The sequence below is a fragment of the Dromiciops gliroides genome, chromosome 3, assembly GCF_019393635.1.
Source record: "Dromiciops gliroides isolate mDroGli1 chromosome 3, mDroGli1.pri, whole genome shotgun sequence".
Lineage (NCBI taxonomy): Eukaryota > Metazoa > Chordata > Mammalia > Microbiotheria > Microbiotheriidae > Dromiciops > Dromiciops gliroides.
Genome location: NC_057863.1, coordinates 579,758,458 through 579,782,917, shown reverse-complemented (window position 1 = coordinate 579,782,917; position 24,460 = coordinate 579,758,458). Strand labels below are relative to the sequence as shown.

General features: G+C 42.6%; 1 protein-coding gene across 2 annotated transcripts in view; it reads right to left on the bottom strand.

Moving 5' to 3' along the window:
- Nucleotides 1–24,460, bottom strand: part of CLPB (caseinolytic mitochondrial matrix peptidase chaperone subunit B) — a 190,186-nt gene that overhangs the window by 81,673 nt on the left and 84,053 nt on the right. For both annotated transcript variants that reach the window (XM_043993018.1, XM_043993019.1), the window contains one exon: nt 13,760–13,888. In XM_043993018.1, coding sequence (XP_043848953.1) covers nt 13,760–13,888 — 129 coding nt within the window. The remainder of the gene's footprint in view (nt 1–13,759; nt 13,889–24,460) is intronic.

The following is a 24,460-nucleotide window of genomic DNA, read 5'->3' as shown; positions in this document are numbered from 1 at the left end:
TGTCTGAGGCCGGCTTTGAACTCAGGTCCTCCTGAATCCAGGGCCAGTGCTTTATCCACTGCTCCACCTAGCTGCCCCGCTACCTGTTTTTTAATCCTGTTTTATAGATGAGGGAACAGACTCAAAGAAATTAAATGATTTGCCCAAATTCATAAAATGAGTCTGATGCAGGATTTGAACCTAGGCCTTTGTGGCTCTGAGTCTACTGCTCTAGCCACTAGGCAACATTTCCTAATCCTTGCACTACAGCAGACTGTTATGAGAAACATGCTTTGGAAATTTTTAAACTGCTCTAGAAAGGTGAGCTATTATTAGCACGCAGGTCAGTGTTCGAGCCCTGTCCCCAGTCCTCTGGGAGGGAGAGACGAGCTGGCAGGCACTGACCTCCGCGTCACCCAGAAAGGGGCCTGTCTGGCCTCCAGCTGCCTTAGCTGGCAGCAGTGAGCTCATGCAGGACGCATGCTGACCAGGAAGTCAGAGCCAGCTCCTCTGAAGATTGCTTAGGGGCCATTAAAGGGCTGGGGAAAGCTGGGTGTCTGGGTATCAGGTGGCTGTGGCTGTGTGTGTGTGTGTGTGTGTGTGTGTGTGTGTGAGAAACAGAGAGGGGGGGTTGGGGGGGGAAGGCTACTCATGGGAAAGGGAGCCCCCCAGTGCCTGAAATATATTTTTTTTGGTTCCAGTGGCCAAAATGCAGAACTGGAAGACATCTCCCTGTCAGAAACAGGTTAGGGGCCTCTAAGGCAATACAACAGGAGAGATGGCCCTTCCTTGCCCAAAGCTGTTGATGGAGACACTAACAACAAGGAACACACAAAGAAGTAGTATGAAGACCTCTCAGTTGGCTTCTGATTCAGGGTGTATGACCCTGGACAAAGACCAACTCTTGTTGGGTCTTAGTTTACCTGTCTCTAAAATGAGGTTGGGCTAGCTGATCTGGATTCCTTCCAGCTCTGATGTCCTGTGTTTCTATGTCATAAGGCGTTCCTTTCCTAAGAGGGAAAATTAGTGGGTCTGCTCTGGAAGCTAGAGGCTCCACTGTATGGGCTTTCTCAAGTTACAGCAACAACAGGCGACCGACACAGGGACAGAGATAAGGAGGCAGGCGTGCCATCTGATCGGCTTTCAGTGGTGTTTTAAAAACATTACACTAACAACAACACAAGAGAGGAGACTTGTACTAGATCCAGGGAGTCTCTAAAAGATGATTCCCCAACAGGACTGAAACCAGTCCCACCTGTTTCCTGCTGCTGGGAATAAACACTGGGCCATCGCACTTGCCTTGTGGCCTAGCTGGCTCCCCCAAGAACCCTTTTGGGGGAAGGACTGTCCCAGGCAAGAAATGAAGGGCTTTTAGATTTCCATGTAACAAATATTTACTGGGCCCTGGGCTGAACTGTTCTGTGGTAGAGCCAGAGTTCCCTGCCTAGAGAAAGTAAGCTCTAGTGGAAGGTTAGTAATTTACAGAGTCTGAAGGCCAGGAAGGACTTCTGATGTTTTCTAGTCCACCCTGAATCTAGATGGGATGTAGTTTAGTATGGAAAGAACATTAGACTATAGCTGGAGGATCTGGACTGAAGTCCAGGTCTGTTACTTAAATCATCTGTATAATCCGGCCTCACTGTGCTTTAGTAGGCTCTCTTTTAAATAAGGGAGTGGAATGATGAGGTAATCTCAAAGGTGCCGTCCAGCTACAAAATCTGATGATCCTTTTCAGAACATTTCCAAAAAGTGCTCACCCAACATCTGTTGGATGGTCTCAAGAGATGAGGCACCGCACTGCATTCCCTGACATGGAACTGAAATGAACCTTTCACCCACTGTTCCCAGTTCTGTCCTCTGAGGCCAAGCAGAAACATTAAGATAATTGAGATGACAGACATAGTAAGATAGGAGGTAGGTAATAAGTAAAATAGTTGTTTTGTGCTTACAGGGATAGAGAAAATACAACTGGAGTTCAGGAGGAGGAGAGATCAGATCTACTTGGGTCATTTAAAAAAGTTAGGTGGCATCTGAAGGCCCAATAGGGGTGAACTGGTAGATGGGAAGAAATGTTAAATAAGGGGCAATTTCTGAGCCTACATAAAAGGTCCTTTAAGATCTGAATCTGAAGCAATGATAGCAGGGAGAACTAATGCCAACCATCTGAGAAGATGGTCCCAAGGCCAGGACTTCACACTTATCACTGCTAATCTTCCTCTTCTCTAAGGTCCCATGAAGCTCTGAGTTTCTGGTGATTTGAAGACCTTGTTGGAGGTGGTCCTTGGGGAACCACATATATTGAGGAGAGCCGAGTCTCATAATGGGGGTGAGCCCAATGGATTTGTACCTGCTTAATTCTTCTGAAGGGTTCAGCCAAGCACCATGTCTTGGACTCAACTCCCTGGAACTTTTAGTCAGCTGTCCTTACCATGAAGAAGGAGAAATGAGGGCCAGCTGGGCAGTAGCAGAGAAGTAGCAGAGACAGGGTGCAACCTAGGTCTTATGACTTCAAAGCTAGCACTCCTTCTAGTTCATGACACTAAGATGCATGTGAATGTCAAATGAGTGGGCAAAGAAAGGGGCCCAAGGGAAAACAGGGACACAAAGTTGAGGCTGGTAGGGCTGGAACTGATCCAACAATGTTGAAAAATATAGAAGAAAAGTCATCAAACTATTCATATTCTTGATCTGATAACTTCAATATTTCATTTATACCTCCCAAAGATGTCACTGACAATGGGGAAAAAACCCCCAATCTATAAGGAAATATTAAACAGCAGCACCCATTATAACTGCACAAAATAGAAAACAAATTATGTCCTCAACTACTGGAGAATGGCTGAACAAATTGTGGTATGTGAATGTATGGAGTGATATATGAATAACACAAAGTAATACACAAAGCAGTATACAAAGTGCTACAGTGTGAATAAAGTGGAACAACAGAAATACTTAGCAATTAGGCAAATGAAGACAAAACTCAGATCAGACTCGATGGCCAACACTATAATAAAGCTCAAACTTAACTGTATAAGGCTTAAACCCATTTTTTTTCTACTAACACAGACAAAAAACTACTAAAGTATAAGGCTGTGTCATCAGCCTTTTTATGTCACTTTATTTACTTATTTCAAAAGTAAGGGTTGTAGGAGTCCACCGAGGGCTGGCAAAGAGGCCTAAGTTCTATACGGGCCTCATCTCTTCACAGTTCTATCACCACAACAGACTCATTTTGGACTTTATTAAAATCGTCCCCCTGTCTGGAGTACATTCTCCCAGTACTCTCCAGATCTCAAAATCTTACTTAAAAGCCTTTGGAGTCTCACTTCTTCCAGGAAGCCTATTCTAACTACTCAGTCTATGGGGATCTATTTCCCAGTGGTGGTGCATTTACTTACCTGTATTATATGATTTGATATTTACTCCTATTTCATTTAATTCAGATCCAAAGGCAGATTGATGGAACACTGGATAGGGCGCTAGGCCTAGAGTCAGGAAGACCTGAGTTCAAATTCAGCCTCAGATACTGATTCAGGGCAAGTCACCTAATCTGCCAAGTCTTCTCAACTATAAAATGAGGCTAATAACAGGATCTACTTCCCAGGGTTGTTGTGAGGATTAAACGAGATGATCCTTGTAAAGTGCTTAGCACAGGGCCTGGCACAGAATGGGAGCTTAATAAAAGCTTGTTCCCTTCCCTTTTATCAGAATGAATATATGTGGAAAAGATCTGAGGGTGTTTGTAGTAGCAAGTGAAACAGGAGTCAGCACTGAGACCTGTTGGCCAAAGAGCTACTGTAACCTTGGGCTGCATTAGCAGAGGTACGCTATCCCTGGGTGAGGAAGGGGGCAGACTTGATAGGAGGGACACAGCTTTTATCTTTAACTTCCCAACAATTCGGACTGTCCCAAAGTAGAATGGGATGACCTGAGAGGTAGTAGGTTCCTCCTCCAGGAAAGACCAATTGGTACAGTGAAGACCCTCTTGTGGATGGATCTGGACCCACTGGCCTCTGAGCTCTCTTCTACTTTTCAAATTCTGGGACTTTCAAGGTCAAGGTTGTCACATGGCAGAGAAAACAGATATTCAGTTTCGTCCCAAATTGCAGAACTAGTACAGGTCAGGGAAAATGGGACGTTAGGGGCAAATATACAGGAGGCTCCAGACGAAGCTCACCGCTTTATGTGAAATGGGAAAAATTGGGATTTACAAACTAAATTGACTGGGGGAGGGTGACGACTAATTGAGAATCTGGGATATCCTTGACAACCTAATGACAAAATAATAGGATAGGATAGAATAGAACATCTCGAGCTGGAAGGAGACCTGAGGGTCACTTAGTCAAATCTTTCATTCGGCAGATGAGAACACTAAGGTGGAGAAAGCAGAAGAGATTTGCCCAGGATGATACAGTAAATCAGCTGCAGAGTGTGGACTGAAGCTTGGGCTTGGCTCCAGTCCAAGTGTCTTTCTGCCCTATCACTCTGCTGGTAAAAGTCAGAAAATCATAGGTTTTAGCAGACATAGGGCACAGAGGAAGGATACATTTCGCCAGCATCTGCTGGAACAGCCAGCCAGCCAGTCAAGTGGAACATGAGAAAGAAAACAGAGTTTGGGGTCAAGGGTGATGTGGAAGATTTCGGGTCCTGGCAGCAAATTGTTTGCTAAAGAGAAGAATGTCAGATCTGAGAAGGAGCTTCTCTCCCAGATGAAAAGGGTGGGCAATTTGAGAACTTTATACACACTCAATTGAGACAGGTTAAAGAGGAAGAGGAACCCTAGTGGTAGGGAGGTGAGAAGGGAGACAAATGGTTAAGTTCAGGGATGCTAGGGTTAGGTTTCATGAAGCCCAAGTGATAGGGCTGCAATGGGAAGGTGAGGAGGAAGGCATTGAGAATGAAGAAAGGGCAGGTGGGGGACAGTGAAAAGAGCAGGCAGGGTTATGTCATGTGAAGAGCAAAAGATTTGTGGGTGGAGGAACTGGGGCACTGGGGAGTAGAGACTCAGTGTCTCCCAATGGCATAAGAGAGCCTTAGGTGTCTTGAAGAGATCTATTGGTTCATCCTTCCTTAGTTCTCTGATGGATGTTATCAATTTGCTCAACTAGTCTATGTTCTTCTGCAAATCCTACACAAAGGGTCTATGCTTCACGTAGAGAGCTTCTGGGTTTGGAAGAATGAGTTCTAAATTTAGAGTCAGAGACTGGGGTCTGAGTCCTGTCTCTCCCAATTACTACTTGTCTGATTTTGGGCAAGTCATTTTCCCCACCTATAAACAGAATTTGCCTGTCTCCTTCTCTTGCTTCAGGAGGCAGTATGGTACAGTGGGAAGGGTGCTAGATTTGGAGTTCAAGGTCCAGGGTTCAAAGCCGCATACTCCCTGGTTGACTTTGGTCAGTCAGTCAATAAGCATTTATTAAGTACCTACTTTGTGCCAGACATTGTGATAAGCTTAGTGGGGATGCAAAAAAGGGCAAAAGACATTTCATGCTCTTAAGGAACTCACATTCTAATGGAAGACAATGAGCTAACAACCATGTACAAACAAGTTATATACAGGATCAATGGGAAATGATCCACAGAGGGAAGGTACTAGTATTAAGGGGGTGGGGGTGGGGAAAGGTTTCCTCTAGAAGATGGAATTTAAGCTGGGACTTGAGAAGTCAAGGAAAGCCAAGAGGTAGAGATGAGCAGGGATAGAATTCTAGGGATGGGGAATGGCCAGAGGGAATACCAAGAGATGGAGTGTCTTCTTGGATTATGTGGGAGGCCAGTGTCACCGGACTGAAGAATATGTGGAGGATATTAGGTTTAAGATGACTGGAAAGATGGGAGGCCAGATTATGAAGAGCTCTGAACGCCGAACAGAGAGAGGGCTGGTTATTTAATTGCTCTGGGCCTCTGGTGCATCATCTGTAAAATAACAAGGTTGGACTCGATGGCTTTAGAGTTCCCTTTCAACTACAAATCACTGATCCTATGACTTTCTGTGCCTTTGCATAAGATGGACCCCCCCAAGCCTGGAATATTTTGTATTTACTTAGTTCTGTATATATTATTCCCTCCCCCCCAATAAAAAAAAAAAAGTAGAACGTAAACTACCTCAGAGAAGGAACCATTTTTTCCTGTGTCTTTGCACATAGTAAGCATTTAATAAACATCTGTTGAATAGAACTGAATGCCATACTTTCATCAGAAATGACTTCCATATATGTATAGATTGTCTTCATAAAGATTTTGAAGAGACAAGAAAACAGGCATATGGGTTAGCAGTTATCGATGGAGAAGTTTGTTATAGAAACTTGGTCATCTTCTCTCCAATCTTATCCTCAAATGCTCTTTGAATGGCCTGGTTTAATTGGATCTCTCTCCAAGCTTCTTATAAATATTCCCCCCTCCACTGTTCCTGCTGTTTTATAAGATGATACTGGTTGTATTCTTCCACCAACTTTCTCTGTCAAGTTTTATGGAGTTTGTTTTCTAAAACAATTTTATTCTTGGTTGTCCATATCTCTCTACATGGCAAGAAGATAGCAGGTTGTGGTGGTTTCTAAACTCTTCTGACCTCCTTGTTGTGGCAACTGATTTTCACTGGTTAAACTTAGGAGACAGTGATGACCTCTGCCACCATCAAAGCAGAAGTGGAAAAAGCATACACAGGATTGAGAGTTATTGTTTATTTTGTTTTATGGGTTTTATTCAATCAACACACTTATGGATGTGTACTATGTGTCCTGTTCTTGAGTCTGTTATTGGAAGACAGAAATGAATGATACATAGTCCTATTCCTTATAGAATTCAGATTAGTTTGAGGAAGTTGGAGTGAGTGGATATGGGGAATAAAATATGGCCACAATACTGATAATACATGTCAGAATGTGCTAATACTACAGAGATGTCGACAAAAGATTGGGTTCAGAGGTGGGAAAAGATCACTTTTTTTGGGGGAAGGAATAATGATGGGATCCTGAAAAATGAAGGAGACATTTGAAATGGACCCTAAAGGCAGGTGAGGTTTTTTATAAATAAATATTAACAGGGGGAGGCTAGGTGGCGCAGTGGATAAAGCACCAGCCCTGGATTCAGGAGTACCTGAGTTCAATTCCGGCCTTAGACACTTGACACTTAACTAGCTGTGTGACCCTGGGCAAGTCACTTAACCCCCATTGCCCCGCAACCCCCCCCCCAAAAAACCAAAACAAAACAAAAAAACAAAATAAATATTAACAACCCGCCGTGGCTCCCTATTACCTCCAGGATCAAAAATAAAATCTGGAGTTTGGCATTTAAATAACCTGGCCCCCTTCTATCAGCCTTACTCCCTTCCAAATACTCTGAGATCTAGTGACATGGGCCTCTTAGCTGTTCCTTGCTCTAGAAAACGAAGGACTCTAAAGTTCCTTCTGTCTCTAAATTCTCTGATTCCATTTTTCCTTGTCTCATCCTCAGCAGCACAAGGTCCTGAAAATAGCACTTCAATGATATTCATATACTTATTAAGAGCCTACTGTGGCAGAACACTAATTTTGGTGCTAGGAGAGTTGCAGAGTTTAGGTAAGATGATTTGGGAGGTGGATAAAACATAAACAGATAAATCCAATATACAGTAATACATGTGTGCATCAGTGTGCGGTAAACAAAGTACCGTGGGAGGTCTTGGGAGGACATTACCAACCAGACTGGAGCAAGGAAAGCTTCTTGGCCTGGATTTTGAGCTGGGCTCTAAAGGCTGAGTAGGAGGAATTCAACTGAGGAAGGAGAGGAGCATGAGGAAAGAAGTGTCCACAAAAGAGCCAGCAGTTTGGCTGGTTCTTGCACTATGTAAATGAGATGATGCTGGAAAGGCAGGATATTGCCAGGTTGTAGAGGGCTCTGAATGTCAGGTGTCTGAACTTAACTCAGTGGGCAATAGGGAACCATTAGTCTGAGCAGAGCTGTGATGTGACCAGATCTACACATGACAGCAGCTTCTGTGATTCTCTGCTCTCCAAAGGCTTTATAATTGCAAAAGGACCTCAGAGATCATTTAGCCCACCTTCCTCATTTTACAGGGGAGGAAACTGAGGCCCAGGGAAGTTAAGTGACTTGTCCAAGGTCACACAGACACTAAGCAGCAGGGCCAGGCTGGGAACCCAGACTTTTTGACTCATCCTGCCAGAGCACACTCCTTTTCTTAATCTGTCAGTGATGTTATTGAGGCGTTGTTGCAAGGGTTGTGAGAGTGGCCCAGAAGCCCTCTGAAGAGACCTTGTAGTTCTAAGATTCTAGGAATGGAGGATGATGAAAGATTTTGTTTCTAGACTAAATGACTTCTAACATCCTTTGTAAGTCTAAGATGATATGATTCTAAGATCCCCAAAATGGTTTGAAAAGTCTAAGATAAATCTCTTCTGTTCTCACCCATTCCTACTTGCTGGTAAGGATAATTTGGAAATATCACTGGCAGCCTCACCCTAAGGGATGAGGGAATAGGAAAAGGGCCTCTCTCTTAAACATGAAGAGAGGCCTGCAGGGTCAAGGAGGGCAAGGGTCAGGGTGGAGAGGTTGGCTGCTGGTGGCCCTGCCTATTCTGACTGATGGCCACTTGTCTGAGGTGGAAGGGGGTGGGAGGGGATGGGAGGGAGAGAGCTGGATCGTTAATGGCTTTGGCCCGGGGCTGGGGGAAGCCAAGAAGGAGGGAGTAAGAGAGGGGTGGTGTGTGTGTAAATGGACACTCTGGAGGAAGGCAGGTGGGGGGAAGTAGAAAGGCCGGGGGGCTAGTGGGCTGGGGGGCATCTGTTCCATGTCAGCAGACAGGAAGCACACCCCTGGCTTGGGTCAATGGGACTGGCCCCGGCAGGGAAGCTGCTTTACAAAAGACACCGTGGCTGAACTGCTTTAAAGGTGTTCGATCTCAGCCCAGGGGAGCGAGTTCTCTTTCAGAACCAACTTCCAGGCAGATATAGGAGGAGATACTGTGAAGGGGGCAGGGGGGAATGGAGGGGATGGAATAGATGGTGTGAAAGGGGATGAACCAGGAGGCCCTGGGGAACAGGGGTGCATCAATTAGCAGAAAGGGGCTGTGGTGTCCCTCACCCACAAAAGCCCTTCCTGAAAACTTCCCACCAGACAAAAAGACAAGAACAATACAGCTCTGGGACACTTTTCTAGCACCTGCCTTTGGGAGGGGCTCAATCAGCTTCTATAGATACTATGGCTGGGCCAAACAGTCTTGGGCTAAAGTACTCTCTGTGCTAACATATATGCTCTATTTGGACTGGCCTGAAGGATAAGAGCTGGCCCAGGGATGTGCCTCCTCTCAGGGACTATGCCATGGCTTGGGAGACTGTAGTTTCCCATCACAGAATGAGGTCTTTCAAAGAGAAAGACCACTTGTTGAGGATGCTTATCTGGGTTTACTGTTTAGGCACTGGATACACTAGATGCACATCTGAAACCACAGGCTTATTGCTAAGGCTTAGAGTTTCCAGTGATCAGTGAGCCTGGGCCAAGGCAGGTGCCAGGAAGAACTTTGCCTTTGCACTCTCTATTCTGAAGTCATTGGGTTAGGGCAAAGGCGGGGGGCTTGTGTACAGAGTTCTATTCTCAAAGGTATGCGGAGGAGAGAAGACTAGATGAATAAGTTATCTTGTCTTCTGACTTGGTCTATGGGGGAAATCATCAACAAGACAAGAGACTATTCATTGGCAACTACCCAGGGCAAGGTTTTCTTTGAAGTTTAATCTTCCCCCATCAGGAAGGAATGACTGCTTATTAGGTAGAAGCCACCTTCATGTGTTCTTGGATATCGCACAACTTGCCCCTGCCCCTGACTCTTTTCTTTCTCACAAAAGGGCTTCTCAGGATCAAAGAATTTCAGAGACGGGCTTTTTAGTTCAATTTATACCTAAAAAATAATTCCCTTATGCCCAAAGGACTATAAAACTGTGCATACTCTTTGATCCAGAAATACCACTGTTGGTTTATATCCCAAAGACATCCCCAAAAAGAGAAAAAGGCCTATTTGCAGAACAATATTTCTAGCAGCTCTTGTTGTGGTGGCTAAGAACTGGAAATCAAAGGAATGCCCATCCAATGAGGAATGGCTAAACAAGCTGTGGTAATATGATTGTGATGGAATATGACTGGGAAGAAATGACACAAAGGATGATTTCAGAAAGGCCTGGGACGACTTGTATGAACTGATGTATAGTGAAGTGAGCAGAACGAGTAGAATGTTGTGGACAGCGAAAGCAACATTATTTGATGGACAACTGTGAATGCCTTAACTAATCTCAGCAATACAAAGATCCAAGACAATCCCAAAGGACTAATGATGAAGCATATGATCCACCTCCAAAGAAAGAGCTGATATTGATTGAACATAGACTGAAGCATGCTATTTTCCACTTTCATTTTTTTCTTTTATTCAAGTTTTCTTATACAAAATGACTAATATGGCAATGTTTTACATAATTGCACTTGTATAACCTATATCTGATTGTTTACCGCCCTGGGGGTGGCGCAGGGAGGGGAAGGAGGGATAGAATTTGGAGCACAAAACTTTAAATAGAAATGTTTTTAAAAAGAATAATTTCCCCTCTTATGAGGGGCCATCCAGCTGTTAAAGAGCTCCCACATAGGGGCAGCTAGGTGGCGCAGTGGATAGAGCACCGGCCTTGGAGTCAGGAGTACCTGAGTTCAAATTCAGCCTCAGACACTTAACACTTACTAGCTGTGTGACCCTGGGCAAGTCACTTAACCCCAATTGCCTCACAAAAAAAAAAAAAAAGAAAGAAAGAAAGAAGAACTCCCACAGAGGGAAATCTACGACTTCCTAAAGTAGCCCATTCCAATTATGGAGAGATCTAATAGTCAGAAAGTTTATCCTAACTCCAAGCCTACATTTGCCTCTTTTTGATTTCCACTTACTACTTCTAGCTCTACCCTTTGGGGTGGAACAGAATAAATCTATTCCATCTTCTTCAAATATCTGATAGCAGCTATCACATCTCCCCTAAATCTTTATTTTTCTGGGATAAATATGTTCATTTCCTGTAAGGTAGCCCCTTATGCCATCAATCAAGGCTCTTTACCATGCTGGCTGCCCTGTTCTAGACACTGTCCAGTGCCCTTTGAGAAATGCAACACCCACAACTGAACACAGTACTCTGATGCTGTTGGCCCAGAGCAGAACATGGAGTGGTGATCACATGTAATCCTGCATGTCATGCTTCAATGAAATGCAACCTAGGATCACATATCACATGGCTGGCAGCCTGCCCAAATCCATATATATTAAAAAAAAAGTTTTACAGATGCTTTTAGACACACTACTATCACTACTCAATGCTCTACCCCCCAAAATGGAACCTCCTCTTCTAACGAGAAACATAGTTATACAAAACAAAATGGCATTTACCATGTCTGACAACATATGCCTCATTCGACACCTGTAGTCTACACCTCTCCATGGAGGAGAACAATGTGTCATCATCAGTGTTATGAGGAACTGACCTGGATTCTGATATCTTTTAGGATTGGTTTCCTTTACTTAGTGAAAAAAAAAGTTGGTGTTGCTCTTGGTTTTGCTTAGTTCTGTATCAAATAAATTTTCCTAAGTTTCTCCAAACTCCTCATTAATCTGCTGTTTCTTAGAGTGCAATAATATTCCATTACACTCGCATACCAATATTTGTTTGGCTATTCCTCAATAGATGGGCATCTAGTCTGTTTCCAATTGTCTGCTACCATAAAAAGTGGCACAACAAATATTGAGAGGTCAAAGGGCATGAACAATATAGTCGCTTTTGTAGGAAAGCTCACCCTCAGATCTTCAGATAAACTGCTGTGTAGCTGTGTGTGTCCCCTTCTCATCTTATGCTGACTCTTTTTTTTTTTTTTTAAAAATTCAAATCCTTTAGAATGTGATTCTCTTTGTTTTCCCTGAAAAGCTAAAGCAGTGGCACAGTGGTGGACAGAGTGCTAGATGTGGAGCAAGGAGATGGTGGTTCCTGTTCCAAGGTCACTCAAACAGTTGTGTGATCAGAGGCAAATCAGTCCATCCTTGCCAGCCCTAGTCCCTTCATCTGTAAAATGAAAAACCTTTGGTCTATTTCCATTCTAAGGTTGCTGTGAGGATCAAGTGCGGTCATGGATGGGAAAGCACTTTGTAATGGAAAAGCTCTAGAGGAATGTGACTCTAGCTGTGTGCCCTGGGTCACTCACTTCCCTTCAGTGAGTCTCAGTTTTCTCATTTGTAAAGTGGGGATAATGAGATCTACTTTACAGGGTGGTTTTTCAGAAAATACTCTGTGAACTTTAATATGTTCTAGAAATGAGAGGCATTATTATTAATGCTATTTTCTGGGGGGTGGGGCAATGAGGGTTAAGTGACTTGCCCAGGGTCACACAGCTAGTAAGTGTTAAGTGTCTGACGCTGGATTTGAACTCAGGTACTCCTGAATCCATGGCTGGTACTTTATCCACTGTGCTACCTAGCTGCCCCTATTGATGTTATTCTTCCTGTTATCAGTGTAGACCTGTGCAGAAGAAATGATGTAAGACACCACAAAGGTCAAAGACAATGAGAAAAGGTGTGTTAGTTATGTGAGTACAGGTAGGGATGTATAACAAATGAAGAAGCTGCAGCGGCACCCATGAAATATTTTGTTTGTTTTTTTAAGTGAGGCAACTGGGGTTAAGTGACTTGCCCAGGGTCACACAGCCAGTAAGTGTTAAGTGTTTGAGGCCAGATTTGAACTCAGGTACTCCTGAATCCAGGGCCGGTGCTTTATCCACTGCGCCACCTAGCCGCCCCACCCATGAAATATTAAGAAAATCAGAGGAAGGCTTCCGGTACATGCTGGTGGATCAGCTATAGGGGATTAACAGAAAGACAGACAAGAATCCTGGAGAGGCTGTGAGCTGTACTTAAGCAAGGGAATACCTGTGTTAAGGACTTCACTTCCTGCTGAAATATGGCTATCGCTGGCTCTTGGCTAGAAACACAGATCGAGAGTTTACCAACACTCTCAGAGAGGACGTGAGATTCTCAGAGAGTGTTTGCAGGCCAGAGTTAATGTTGTCTAGACCGTAACCTGCCAGAGCACAGGGTGGTGTTTCTTGGGAGTAAGAGCAAAAGGCAGAAGGAGGGCAGAGTTCCAAATCATGTCCTGAGACAGTACAGGGCAACGAGCGCAGGACTGGAAATCAAGGTACCTGGGCTTGATCCAAGCCCCACTATTTACTGTCTCTCTAACTCTGGGCAAGGCTCTTTGCTTCTCTGAACCTCGGTCTCTTTCTCTGTAAAATGAGCACGGCGAGCACTGCTCTGCTTCCTGTGTAGGTTCTCATACAGATCAAATGAGACACGGATATGAAAGGATGTCAACAACATGAAGGAACAAAGTTTGTGTCTTGCTCTTCCTATGGATAAGTTTCATCCCTTTTTGCTCCCCACTGACCTGTGATCCCCATGCGAGATGTCTGCCCTCTGCCTGTCTTGGTAAAGTGAATTGAGGGGATGAAGGAGGTATAAAAGTAAATTAGAACCAGAAAAAAAAAAGCAAAGTCTGGGCAAGCCCAACCTCAATTTACTGAAGGCCTCATCACAGTCAAATGTCATCTGCCAAGGACATTGTAATGAAATATTTTAAGCACATAGATTCTGGCCTTTCAGTTCTTTAATATCTTTGACCTTGGTCCTTGGGGAAGCCTGGGGAGGATCCAGGGTTTTTGTAACCAAAGGCAGAGGGTTGGCTCTTCCCTTACTCCATCTGACCATCCTAGGCCTTCTTACCTCCATCCAGTAGTTCCTTTACGGTGCGGTAGTCATCAGCAAGGGCAGCATAATGTAAAGCTGTACATCCCTTGAAGCTGGCCCGGTTGTTCAGTCGATTGTTGAAGTCATCTTCTCGGGTCACGAGGACTGTGGGGAGAGAGGGTGGGAGAAGAACAACAATTCCGGTTAGGATGCTTAGGAGAAGTTTTAATTTAAGTTTGTATGATTTAGAACTAGAGATCATCGAGCTCAACCCCATTATTTACTAGTTGAGGAAATTAAAACATAAAGTTGATTTTTTTTTTGGCCACAGCACATATGTATAAAGAATACGGATTCAAAACCAAGCTTTCGGTTTTGAGTCTTCTGACTCAAGATCCCATGATCTTGAGACTATGTCACACTAGCTCTTCACAGACTGCTAAAGAAATGCCAGCAGAGCTCTTCTAGTTCACATTCATTTGTTGTACTAATTCCGTCTAAAGTTGTTTTCGGAGTGATGCAAGCTAAGCTAGATCTCATCACTTTTTGGAGGCTTGTTTTCCTCTTTCTCTTCAACTGTTTTGTATGGTGACACTATCATATTCCTTTATATTTTCCTCCACATTTCCTCCAGCCAAATATTCTGCAATGAGCTTCACAATGCTGTGGACTGCTCTATCTCTCTGACAGGAAAGGAAATCTAGTATATGTTGGCTAATGTGGTATTTGGCATTTAAAGCTCTTCAAAACTTGGCCCCCCCCTGCTACTTTTCCAACCGTATTATACATTATTCCCTTCCATGCACATTATGACCTTCTGATTATTACTCAGATATGATACTCCATATTTCTACCTTTTGTGCCTTTGTACTGCTGTGCCCAAAGCCTGGAGTGTACCCCCCCATTTCTCAGAATCCCAAGTTTCTTTCTTTCTTTCTTTCTTTTTTTTTTAGTGAGGCAATTGGGGTTAAGGTGACTTGCCCAGGGTCACACAGCTAGTAAGTGTTAAGTGTCTGAGGTCGGATTTGAACTCAGGTACTCTTGAATCCAAGGCCGGTGCTCTATCCACTGCGCCATCTAGCTGCCCCCCAAGTTTCTTTCAAAAATTAACAATTAAAAAAAAAATCAACCAGCAGGGATTCTTATTTTAGGGTCTCAACCTTAAGATTTCGAGAGGTCTATGAATTAAAAAAGTTTTTCGATAAGCTACATTTCAGTATAATTAATTTATTTTATAATCCTATATATTGAAGTTTTCCTTGACTACAGTACAGTAGTGCACTGAACTTCATTTAGCAGACACAGAATTATAGAACCTCAGGGCTGTTAGGGACCTCAGAGGTCTTCCAGCCCAAACTGCACCTGAAGTAGGAATCAACTGCTACATTACCACCAAGTAGTCATCATTCAGCTTCTGCTCGTACACCTCCCTTGACAGGGAGTTCATTTCATCCAGAGGCAACCTCTTCTGTTTATATGAGTTTTTCCTTATATGAACATCAAATTGGTTGCTCTCCCCCCAATTCTACCTACTGCTACTAGATTTTCCATTTGGGACAAGCAGGATTAAGTCTAATTTCCTCTTCTGGGTGACAACCCTTTGGCTGTCTGAAGACAGAGATCATGTCTTCCCCAAGTCCTCAAGTTTTCTCTACTTCTTTCTACCAATTCTTAGATGGTACAGTTTTGAGTCTTCTGACCACCATGCCCTTTGTGTAAACCATATATATTACCCATATTCTACTATAGTTTGTACTATATTTTGGTATCTATTTTGTTTCCATCAGCACAAAATCCTGTATACAGTAAGTATTTGATGATTAATTTTTTGGGGGACGGGGCAATGAGGGTTAAGTGACTTGCCCAGGGTCACACAGCTAGTAAGTGTTAAGTGTCTGAGGCTGGATTTGAACTCAGGTACTCCTGAGTCCAGGGCCGGTGCTCTATCCACTGCGCCATCTAGCTGCCCCATGATGATTAATTTTTACTAAATGAATGAAAGCTCTAGGAAAACACCTAAAAATCTCTATACTAAAGGAAAGGGGGTGCTGGCAGGGGTAATCTCTAAATTATTAATTTTCCATCATTTTAAATTCTATTTCTCCGCAGATATCAGAATTAGGATCAATGTACAGTGTGGAGGTGGGGAAGAGAAGGAGCAGAGAGGCAGATTTGGGTTCAATATAAAGAAAAAAGCTTTTAATGATCAGGGCTTTGACAAAGAATGGGCTTCACTGAGAGCCAAAGGGCTTCTTATTGCTGGAGATCACTGAACAAAAGGTAGCTAAGGATGTGGTAGAGGGAATTCTTGGTCATGGGTGTACAAGCCTTTTGTCACACAAATCCCTAAGGGGCTGACAACGGGATGTAGTGATTCCCAATGTGTTGGTAGGTAAACCTGGGGAAGCTGCATAGGGATAAAGCATTTGAAGATCTTAAGTCAAGATGACATTGGTGAAATTCATTGGTTCTTGCTCATTCATTACAATGGATAATTGAGAACTAATTGGACTTTGGACATATAAACCACCTCATGGCTAACTAAGACTTTTCTCTGACCTCAAGGCAAGAAACCTGAGTCTCAGTGCCTTCTCCATGGTGTTAGGGAGGTCTTCCTTCCCCCATCTGTCCCTTCCCAAAATAAGTAAGAGCCTCTGTCTCTGCTTCTTTGTTTGCTTTAAAAATGGACCCCAGAAGGCCAATGTTGAATGAACTGATCTAGAACCACAGAATTTCAGAGGAGGAAAGGACATTAGAATGCATAGAATGTCATAACTGGAAGGAATGCTGGCATATATATTATCAGACTTGAAAGGGGCCTTACAACCTGGAAGAAAGTCAGAGTCTGAAGGGATGAGGAATATAAAATGTCAGAGCTAGAAAAGACTTTAGAGATAAAGTTTTATTTTGTAGATAAGGAAAAGGGATTTGCCTTCCAGAAAGAAGGGATTTGCTCAAGGTCACACAGCTCAGAATGGGCTTAGTGGGAAAAAAAAAAGCAGCTAAGGACAATGAAAAAGGGTGTTTTTTGGTAGATTTATTATTATTCAGAAATGAAGGAAATGTTAAAGGGAGAGAGTCATTGCTTGGGATAGATGGAACAATGGTAACAGAAGATGTAAAGAAGGCGATTTATTTTACTTCATTTTTTTTCTGCTAAAGTAAGGAAAAGAATTCTTGGATTTGTAAGAACAGAACAAAAAAATGGCTAGCTGGGAACTGAAACCAAAGTTAAATAGAGCGGGTAATAGAAAGTATCCACCTGTCCTATATTACTTCAAGTCACCAGGCTGGTAGAACTCCATCTCAGGATAATGAATGAACTGATGAATCTGACTGTTGCTGATCTCTGAAAAACTGTGGAGCATGGAAGAAGTACCAAGTAACTCAAGAAGGCCAATGTTATTCTGACTTTCAGAAAACAGAAAAGAATGCAGGCCAGGGAGCTTGACTAAGTCAGCTTGCAAAATCTGAGAACACATTAATAAAGAGATGATAAGTGAATATCACAAAGAGTCAGCATGGCTTCATTAAGAAGAAGTAATGCAGGGGACAGCTAGGTGGTGCAGTGGATAAAGCACTGGCCCTGGATTCGGGAGGACCTGAGTTCAAATCTGGCCTCAAACACTTGACACTTACTAGCTGTGTGACCCTGGGCAAGTCACTTAACCCTCATTGCCCTGCCCCCCCCCCAAAAAAAAAAGAAGAAGAAGAGGTAATGCAAGACTAACAATTTCCCTTTTCATAGAGCAGCGGTTCTCAGACTTTCTGGTCTCAGGACTCCTTTTCACTTTTAAAAATTGGGGACCCTCTCCCCATCAAAGAAATTTTGTTTATGTGGGATTTATCTATTAATATTTACCATATAAAATGCAAACATTTTAGTATTATTATGAAAATCATTTTGACCTCAAACGACCTCCAAAAGGGTCTCAAGTACCCAGACCACACTTAAGAACTGCTGGTCCAGGGTAAACAGACCAGTAAATCAAGGGAATGCTCTGCCTATAGATTTGCCTAGATTTAGGCAAAAAACATTTGAAAAAAGTCTCCTGTGCTGTCCTTGTGGTGAACATGTAGAAATCTAGGCTAGAAAGCCATAAAGGAACATGGAATCAGGACCACCTGATGGACAGCTCAAAGAATATTCATTACTGTCAATCTGCAAAGAGGTCTTGAGTGGAAGGTTTCCTGGAATCTGTCTGGTTCTTTGTTAGATAGGTCACATAGCATTCAAAGCTATCTGAGGGTGAAACAAGCTCCTTGGGGGATGGCTGGTTATCCTTCATTGGAGGTCTTCAAGCAAAGACTGGATGGTCACTTGTTGGTGTATAAAGCAGAAGAGCCTCTGGTTCAGGTGATGCTTGGATCAGATGGCCATGAGGTTCCTTCCCACACTGAGATTCTATGGGCATTTAGAGATGTTGTGAAAGACTACAGAAGGCTGCATGATGGAGGGAAAAATACACTGCAGGGAGAGTCAGCAAATTTGGAGCCTAGCACAGCTTGATCACTGATGGGAATATGGGGATAAGGGGTGGGGGGAATTTGGGTCAAGTTGCCTTTTTTTTTTAACAGTAATAAACATTTTTATTTATGGTTTTGGGTTCCGATTTTTATCCCTCCTTCCTTCCCTCCCCTCTCCGAGGCAGTAAGAAATCAGATATAGGTTATACATGTAGGATTATCTAAAACATTACTATATTAGTCATTTTGTACAAGAAAACCTAAAAGAAAAAAATGAAAGTGGAAAATAGTGTGCTTCAGTCTGTGTTCCATCAATATCAGTGCTTTCTTTGGAGGTAGACAGTATGTTTCATCAATAGTCCTTTGGGATTGTCCTGGATCATTGTATTGTTGGGAATAGTTTAGTCTTACACAGTTCTTCATCAAACAATATTGCTGTCTCTGTGCACAACATTCTCTTGGTTCTGCTCACTTCACTATACATCAGTTCATACAAGTCATCCCAGGCCTTTCTGAAATCATCCTTTGTGTCATTTCTTCCCAGTCATATTCCATCACAATCATATTACCACAGCTTGTTTAGCCGTTCCTCAATGGATGGTCATTCCTTTGATTTCCAATTCTTAGCCACCACAAAAAGAGCTGCTATAAATATCTTTGTACAATAGGTTTTTTTCCCTTTTTGAGGATGTCTTTGGGATACAAACTTAGCAGTGATATTTCTGGATCAAAGGGTATGCACAGTTCTATAGCCCTTTGGGCATAATTCCAAATTGCTCTCCAGAATGGTTGGATTTTTTTCCCCAACTCCACCAACAGTGGATTAGCATCCCAGTTTTCCCACATCCCCTCCAAACATCCAATATTTTCTGTTTTTGTTATATTTGCCACTCTGATAGCTGTGAGGTGATACCACAGAGTTGTTTTAATTTTCATTTCTCTGATCAATAGTGATCTAGAACATTTTTCATACGATTATAGATAGCTTTGATTTCTTTGTCTGAAAACTGCATGTTCATATCCTTTGACCATTTACTAATTGGGGAATGACTTATATTCTTATAAATTTGACTCAGTTCTCCATATATTTGAGAAATGAGGCTTTTTTCAGAGATACTTGTTTCGAAAATTCTTTCCCATTTTTCTTCTTCTGTTGTAATCTTGGTTACTGCTTTCCCTCTTAAGGGTCTTGTTTTCCTCACCTACTAAATACTTGAAGATGACTATGTCCCTCCAGCTCTGTTCTAATTGCTTACCCTTCTTTCCATAGAGCTTTTTTTTTGGTGGGGTAATGAGGGTTAAGTGATTTGCCCAGGGTTACACAGCTAGTAAGTGTCAAGTGTCCAAGGCTGGATTTGAACTCAGGTCCTCCTGAATCCAAGGCCAGTGCTTTATCCACTGCACCACCTAGCTGCCCTCTCCAAAGAGCTTTAAAGTTTACAAACTACTTTCCACAAATGCTCTTGAGAGGTGGGGACTGAAAGTATGCTTTTTAAAAAAATTATCTATCTATCTATATATCTCTTTATTTATTTAAGTTTTCAACCTTTGTTTAGATAAGATTTCCAATTTCAAATTTTTTCTCCCTCCCTCCCCTCCCTGCCCCTCTCCCCTAGGCAGCAGGTAATCTGATATATAACATTAAACATATTTCTGCATTAGTCATGTTATACAAGAAGAATCGGAGCAAGAAGGAAAAACCTCAAAAAAAGAAAAACAACAGCACCAAAAACAAAAGAGATAGTATGGTCCAATCAGCATCCATATTCCAGTTTCTTTTTTTTTAATCTGGATTTGGAGAGCCTTTGGAACTTTCTTGTACCATTGGATTGGTGAGAAGAATCTGGTCTATCACAGTTGATGAACACAAAATGTTGATGATACTGTGCACAATGTTCTCCTGGCTCTGCTCATCTCACTCATCATCAGCCCATGCAAGACCCTCCAGGTAAGTATGCTCTTTTAATAGATGAGGAAGGCAAGGTTCAGAATATGACTTGTGTAAGGTCACACAGATAAGGGGCAAGGTTAGGACTTAAACATACAGGGGTTAAAACAAATGAACTTCACAATATAAAAAAGGACATAAGTTGCTAGATTATAGTCAGTGTCAAGCCAACAAGCATTTATTGTTTACCATGTGGCAGGCACTGTGAAAAAGAACAATGTGATTGGATGGTGTGCCACAGCAGGCAAAAATGTCACGTTACCTAGGGGCAATGGGTGGAAGATGGATGTAAAGAGGTAGGTTTTAATTTGATGCAAAGAAAATCTTTCTAACAATTAGAGCTATCCAGTGGACCATCAGAGTACAAAGTAGTATGTTTCTTTTCATTAAAAGTCTTTAAATAGGAATTTTATTGTTGCCTTTTGTTCTTATGTTAGCCTCTTCCCTATAACCCTCACTCTCCCAAAGTTGTCTTGAAAGCAAATACAAGGGGGCAGCTAGGTGGTGCGGTGTATATAGCATCAGCCCTGGAGTCAGGAGGACCTGAGTTCAAATCCGACCTCAGACACTTGACACTAGCTGTGTGATCCTGGGAAAGTCACTTAACCCTCATTGCCTTAAAAAAAAAAAAGCAAATACGAGCATTTAGACAAAACCAATGAACACACTGTTTGATGGCATCCATCACACTTCACCTCTGCATGGAGAAGAGGAAAGCCTATTTCACTATTAGCTCCCCACATTAACCATGGTTTGAATGTCTTTTAGTGTTGTTTTCTTTCTTTTTTTTTTTTTGGTGAGGCAATTGGGGTTAAATGACTTGCCTAGGGTCACACAGCTAGTAAGTGTCAAGTGACTGAGGCCGGATTTGAACTCAGATCCTCCTGACTCCAGGGCTGGTGCTCTATCCACTGCGCCACCTAGCTGCCCCTGTTTTCTTTTATATTATTATAGTCATCGTGTATGGTGGCCTCCTGGTTCTGTTTCCTCATTACATTAGTTCACATACATCTTCTTAGGTTTTTTTCTGAATTCCTTATTATTGGTTGTTTACCTACAAAGCAATAATATTCTATCATATTCGAATGTCCCAATTGTTTAGTCAATCCTTAATCAATTGGGGCTGACTCTCCTTCTAGTTTTTTGCTACCACAAAAAAGTGTTGCTATAAATATTTTGGCATGCATGGGACCTTTCCTTTTGATTTTGGCCTCCCTGCTCTAAGAAGGGGGTCGCTGGGTCAAAGGAAATAGTTTTCAGTATATATTTTCTTTCTTTCTTCTTCTTTTTTTTTTCCGGGGCAATGAGGGTTAAGTGACTTGCCCAGGGTCACACAGCTAGTAAGTGTCAAGTGTCCAAAGCCAGATTTGAACTCAGGTCCTCCTGAATCCAGGGCTGGTGCTTTAATCCACTGCGCCACCTAGCTGCCCCCCAGTATACGTTTTCAAGACAGGAGTTCTAACAACTTGTTGGGGACATTGAAAAGCAAATTCCCATACTGGTTTAGTTTGGACTACATGGCTTTTAAGGTCCCTTTCAACTCAGATTCGGTGATTCCATGATTCTGTGAATTAATATAAGAGCTGGGGCTTGATTTCAGGGATCCACCTGCTCTGCTACACTGAGGCATCACAGTGTAACTGCAGAAGTAGGACAAGTAGCAGAAAGAGTTAGGAATAAGGAGAAGGGAGTTTGGATCCTAGCTCTGATGGGGATTTATTTGAAGTACATTGGCTGTATATGAGCTTAGGCAAATCACTTCATCTCTCTAAGCCTCAGTTTCTTTGTTCATAAAGAGACAAAACTGTACTCAGTATCTATGCTAATTTCAGTGATCTACACAGTGTGCAGACTCCACTCTCTTCTGTTTTTTGGAAATCATGACATTTGGCTTTAATTCACAGGGTTTAAAGCTTCCTGTAAACCTTAAAGTGCCATATAAAGGTGAATGGGTCTTACGGTTCTTGTGTAAGCTACTGCAGAATGATGCCATAAAACTTTTAAAACATTTTGAACCCTGCAGAGCGAAGCTTTACATAGAAGATTCACTTTGGGGAATAGCTCCTTCCATGACAGTGTTGGCACTGAGGGGAGATCTCATTTCACCCTTATCTGGTCACTTTCTGGTTTGTATTTGTTTTTCCTCCATCTCATTTAGAGTGGTACAGCTTAAAGTGGGCCGGCAGATGGAAGCACAAGTCTTGGATCAGAATCCTCGATCTGCTTCTTCCTATCTGTGTGACCATGGACATAGCTCTTAGCCTTTCCAAGTATTATTTTCTCCCTTGGTAAAATAAAGGCACTGGACCAGAGTCTCTAATGTCCCAGCCCCTATGGTCCTAGGGTGGCTGTGAAGTGGTAGGCTAGCAGCTGAGTAGGCAGGCCTACCCTGGAGGGAAAGTAAATTATCCAAGATCCCTGGACATCTGGTGACACAGAGAGGAGGGTACAGTAGCCTTTCCAAATGGCTGCTCGACTACTGAGTTATTTGCAAAGCCTCCCATAAAAGACACCTCCCCCACCCCCTTAACTGGTGCATGGCAGGGTAGACTGGGTGCCTCTGGCCCTACTGCTAGGTTCCCTCTTCTCATATAGACTTTTCCTTCCATTCTGACTTAGGGGAGGCAGAGGAGGGCAGGCTGAATAGCCCCAGACCTTTGCACTGACTTCTGCCAGGATTATTACTCCGGCTCTAGCTAGTGAACATTGTGCCTTAAGGATCCATCATCATGGCCTGACTAGAAGATGCTAGCACATGTGTGCCTAGAGGACCACAATGCAACAAGTCCCATGACTCTTCTTAACCCACTATACAGGTCTCCTCATAGTATTTACCACTTATATGACTATTATTTGTACATATATCATCCTCTAAATATTCCTGAAGTCTGTTTCCTACTTGTCTCAGTACTATAGATGGTGGTTCTGTGGAAGCAGCTTGGATTCTAATCCTGGCTTTGTCACTAACTTCCTACAGGATACAGAGAAGTCACTGATCCTCACCGGGTCTCCTTCCTGTCAACTGGGGCAGGGATTATTGCTTCTGTATCACTGGGCTTTTAGGAAGACCAAGCCTAAAATGCTATAGTCTCTGATGCCACACCCATTTTATGAACAACTTTTATATATAAAAGGGCACCCCAACACTCCCCTGCTGGCACTTTAAATTTAACAGACCTGACAACATCTGGACTCTATATCTTGCCCCCCAAATGTAAGCCTTCTCCTAATTTCCCCATGTCTGCTAACAGTGTCTCCAGTGCATGCCGGCTTAAAACTTAAGTCATCTCTGACTCTTCCTTTTCCTTTTATGATTACATCCTGTGGATTTTACCTTCGCAAAAGTAAAAAATAAAACAACCACTTATTAAGGGCCTACTGTGTGCAGAGCACTGTACAAAACATTGAGGAAAAAGTAAAGTTTAAGTAAAATGGGATTCTTTGCCCTCATGAAACTTATAGCCTTGTTTGGGATAAGGTGCACATGTGTGCACAGTCACACACGTGTATATGTCATCTATACAAAAGGAAAATGAGATCCACAAACATGTATACCACAGTAACATGTAATATGACATGAGGGGGTCAAAGTTCTGTTGTGAAGTGTGAGATGCGGGAAGCAGGAAAGGCTTCCTGGAAGGCTTTAAAGGATATGGAGAAATTCAAGTGGTGAAGCAAGAATGAAGATGGGTATTCAAGGCAGAGGAACAGTAGACGATTCACATAGAAGGTTTTAGGGACAAGTCAGATGGAAAGTCCATAAGATACTAGAGCAAGATAAGAATGCATCTTCTTTAGTGTTGTCTCCATTGATAAAATCATACCTATTTTTTTTAATAGTTCTAAATTGTTCTCTAGAATGGTTGTGAACACAGCTTTAACAACAGTGTATTAGTGTCCTAATTCTTCCACATCCCCTCCAACATTTATCATTTCCCCTTTCTGTCATATTAGCCAGTCTCATAGGTAAGAGGTGGTATCCCAGAGTGGCTTTAATGTGCATTTCTCTAAGCAATAGTGATTTAGATTTAGAACTATAACCAAAGGGCAACCAACTGTGCATACCCTTTGATTCTGCAATACAACTATTAGGTCTGTTTCTCAAAGAGATCATAAAAATATCTATAGCAGCTCTTTGGTCAAAAAATTGGAAATTGAGGTGACGCCCACCAACTGGGGAGTAGCTGAACAAGTTGTAGTATATGAACGTACTGGAATAAAAAATGATGAGCAGGTGGATTTCAGAAAAACCTGGAAAGAATTATATGAACTTGTATGAAGTGAAATGAGCAGAATCTGGAGAATATCGTACCTAGCAATGG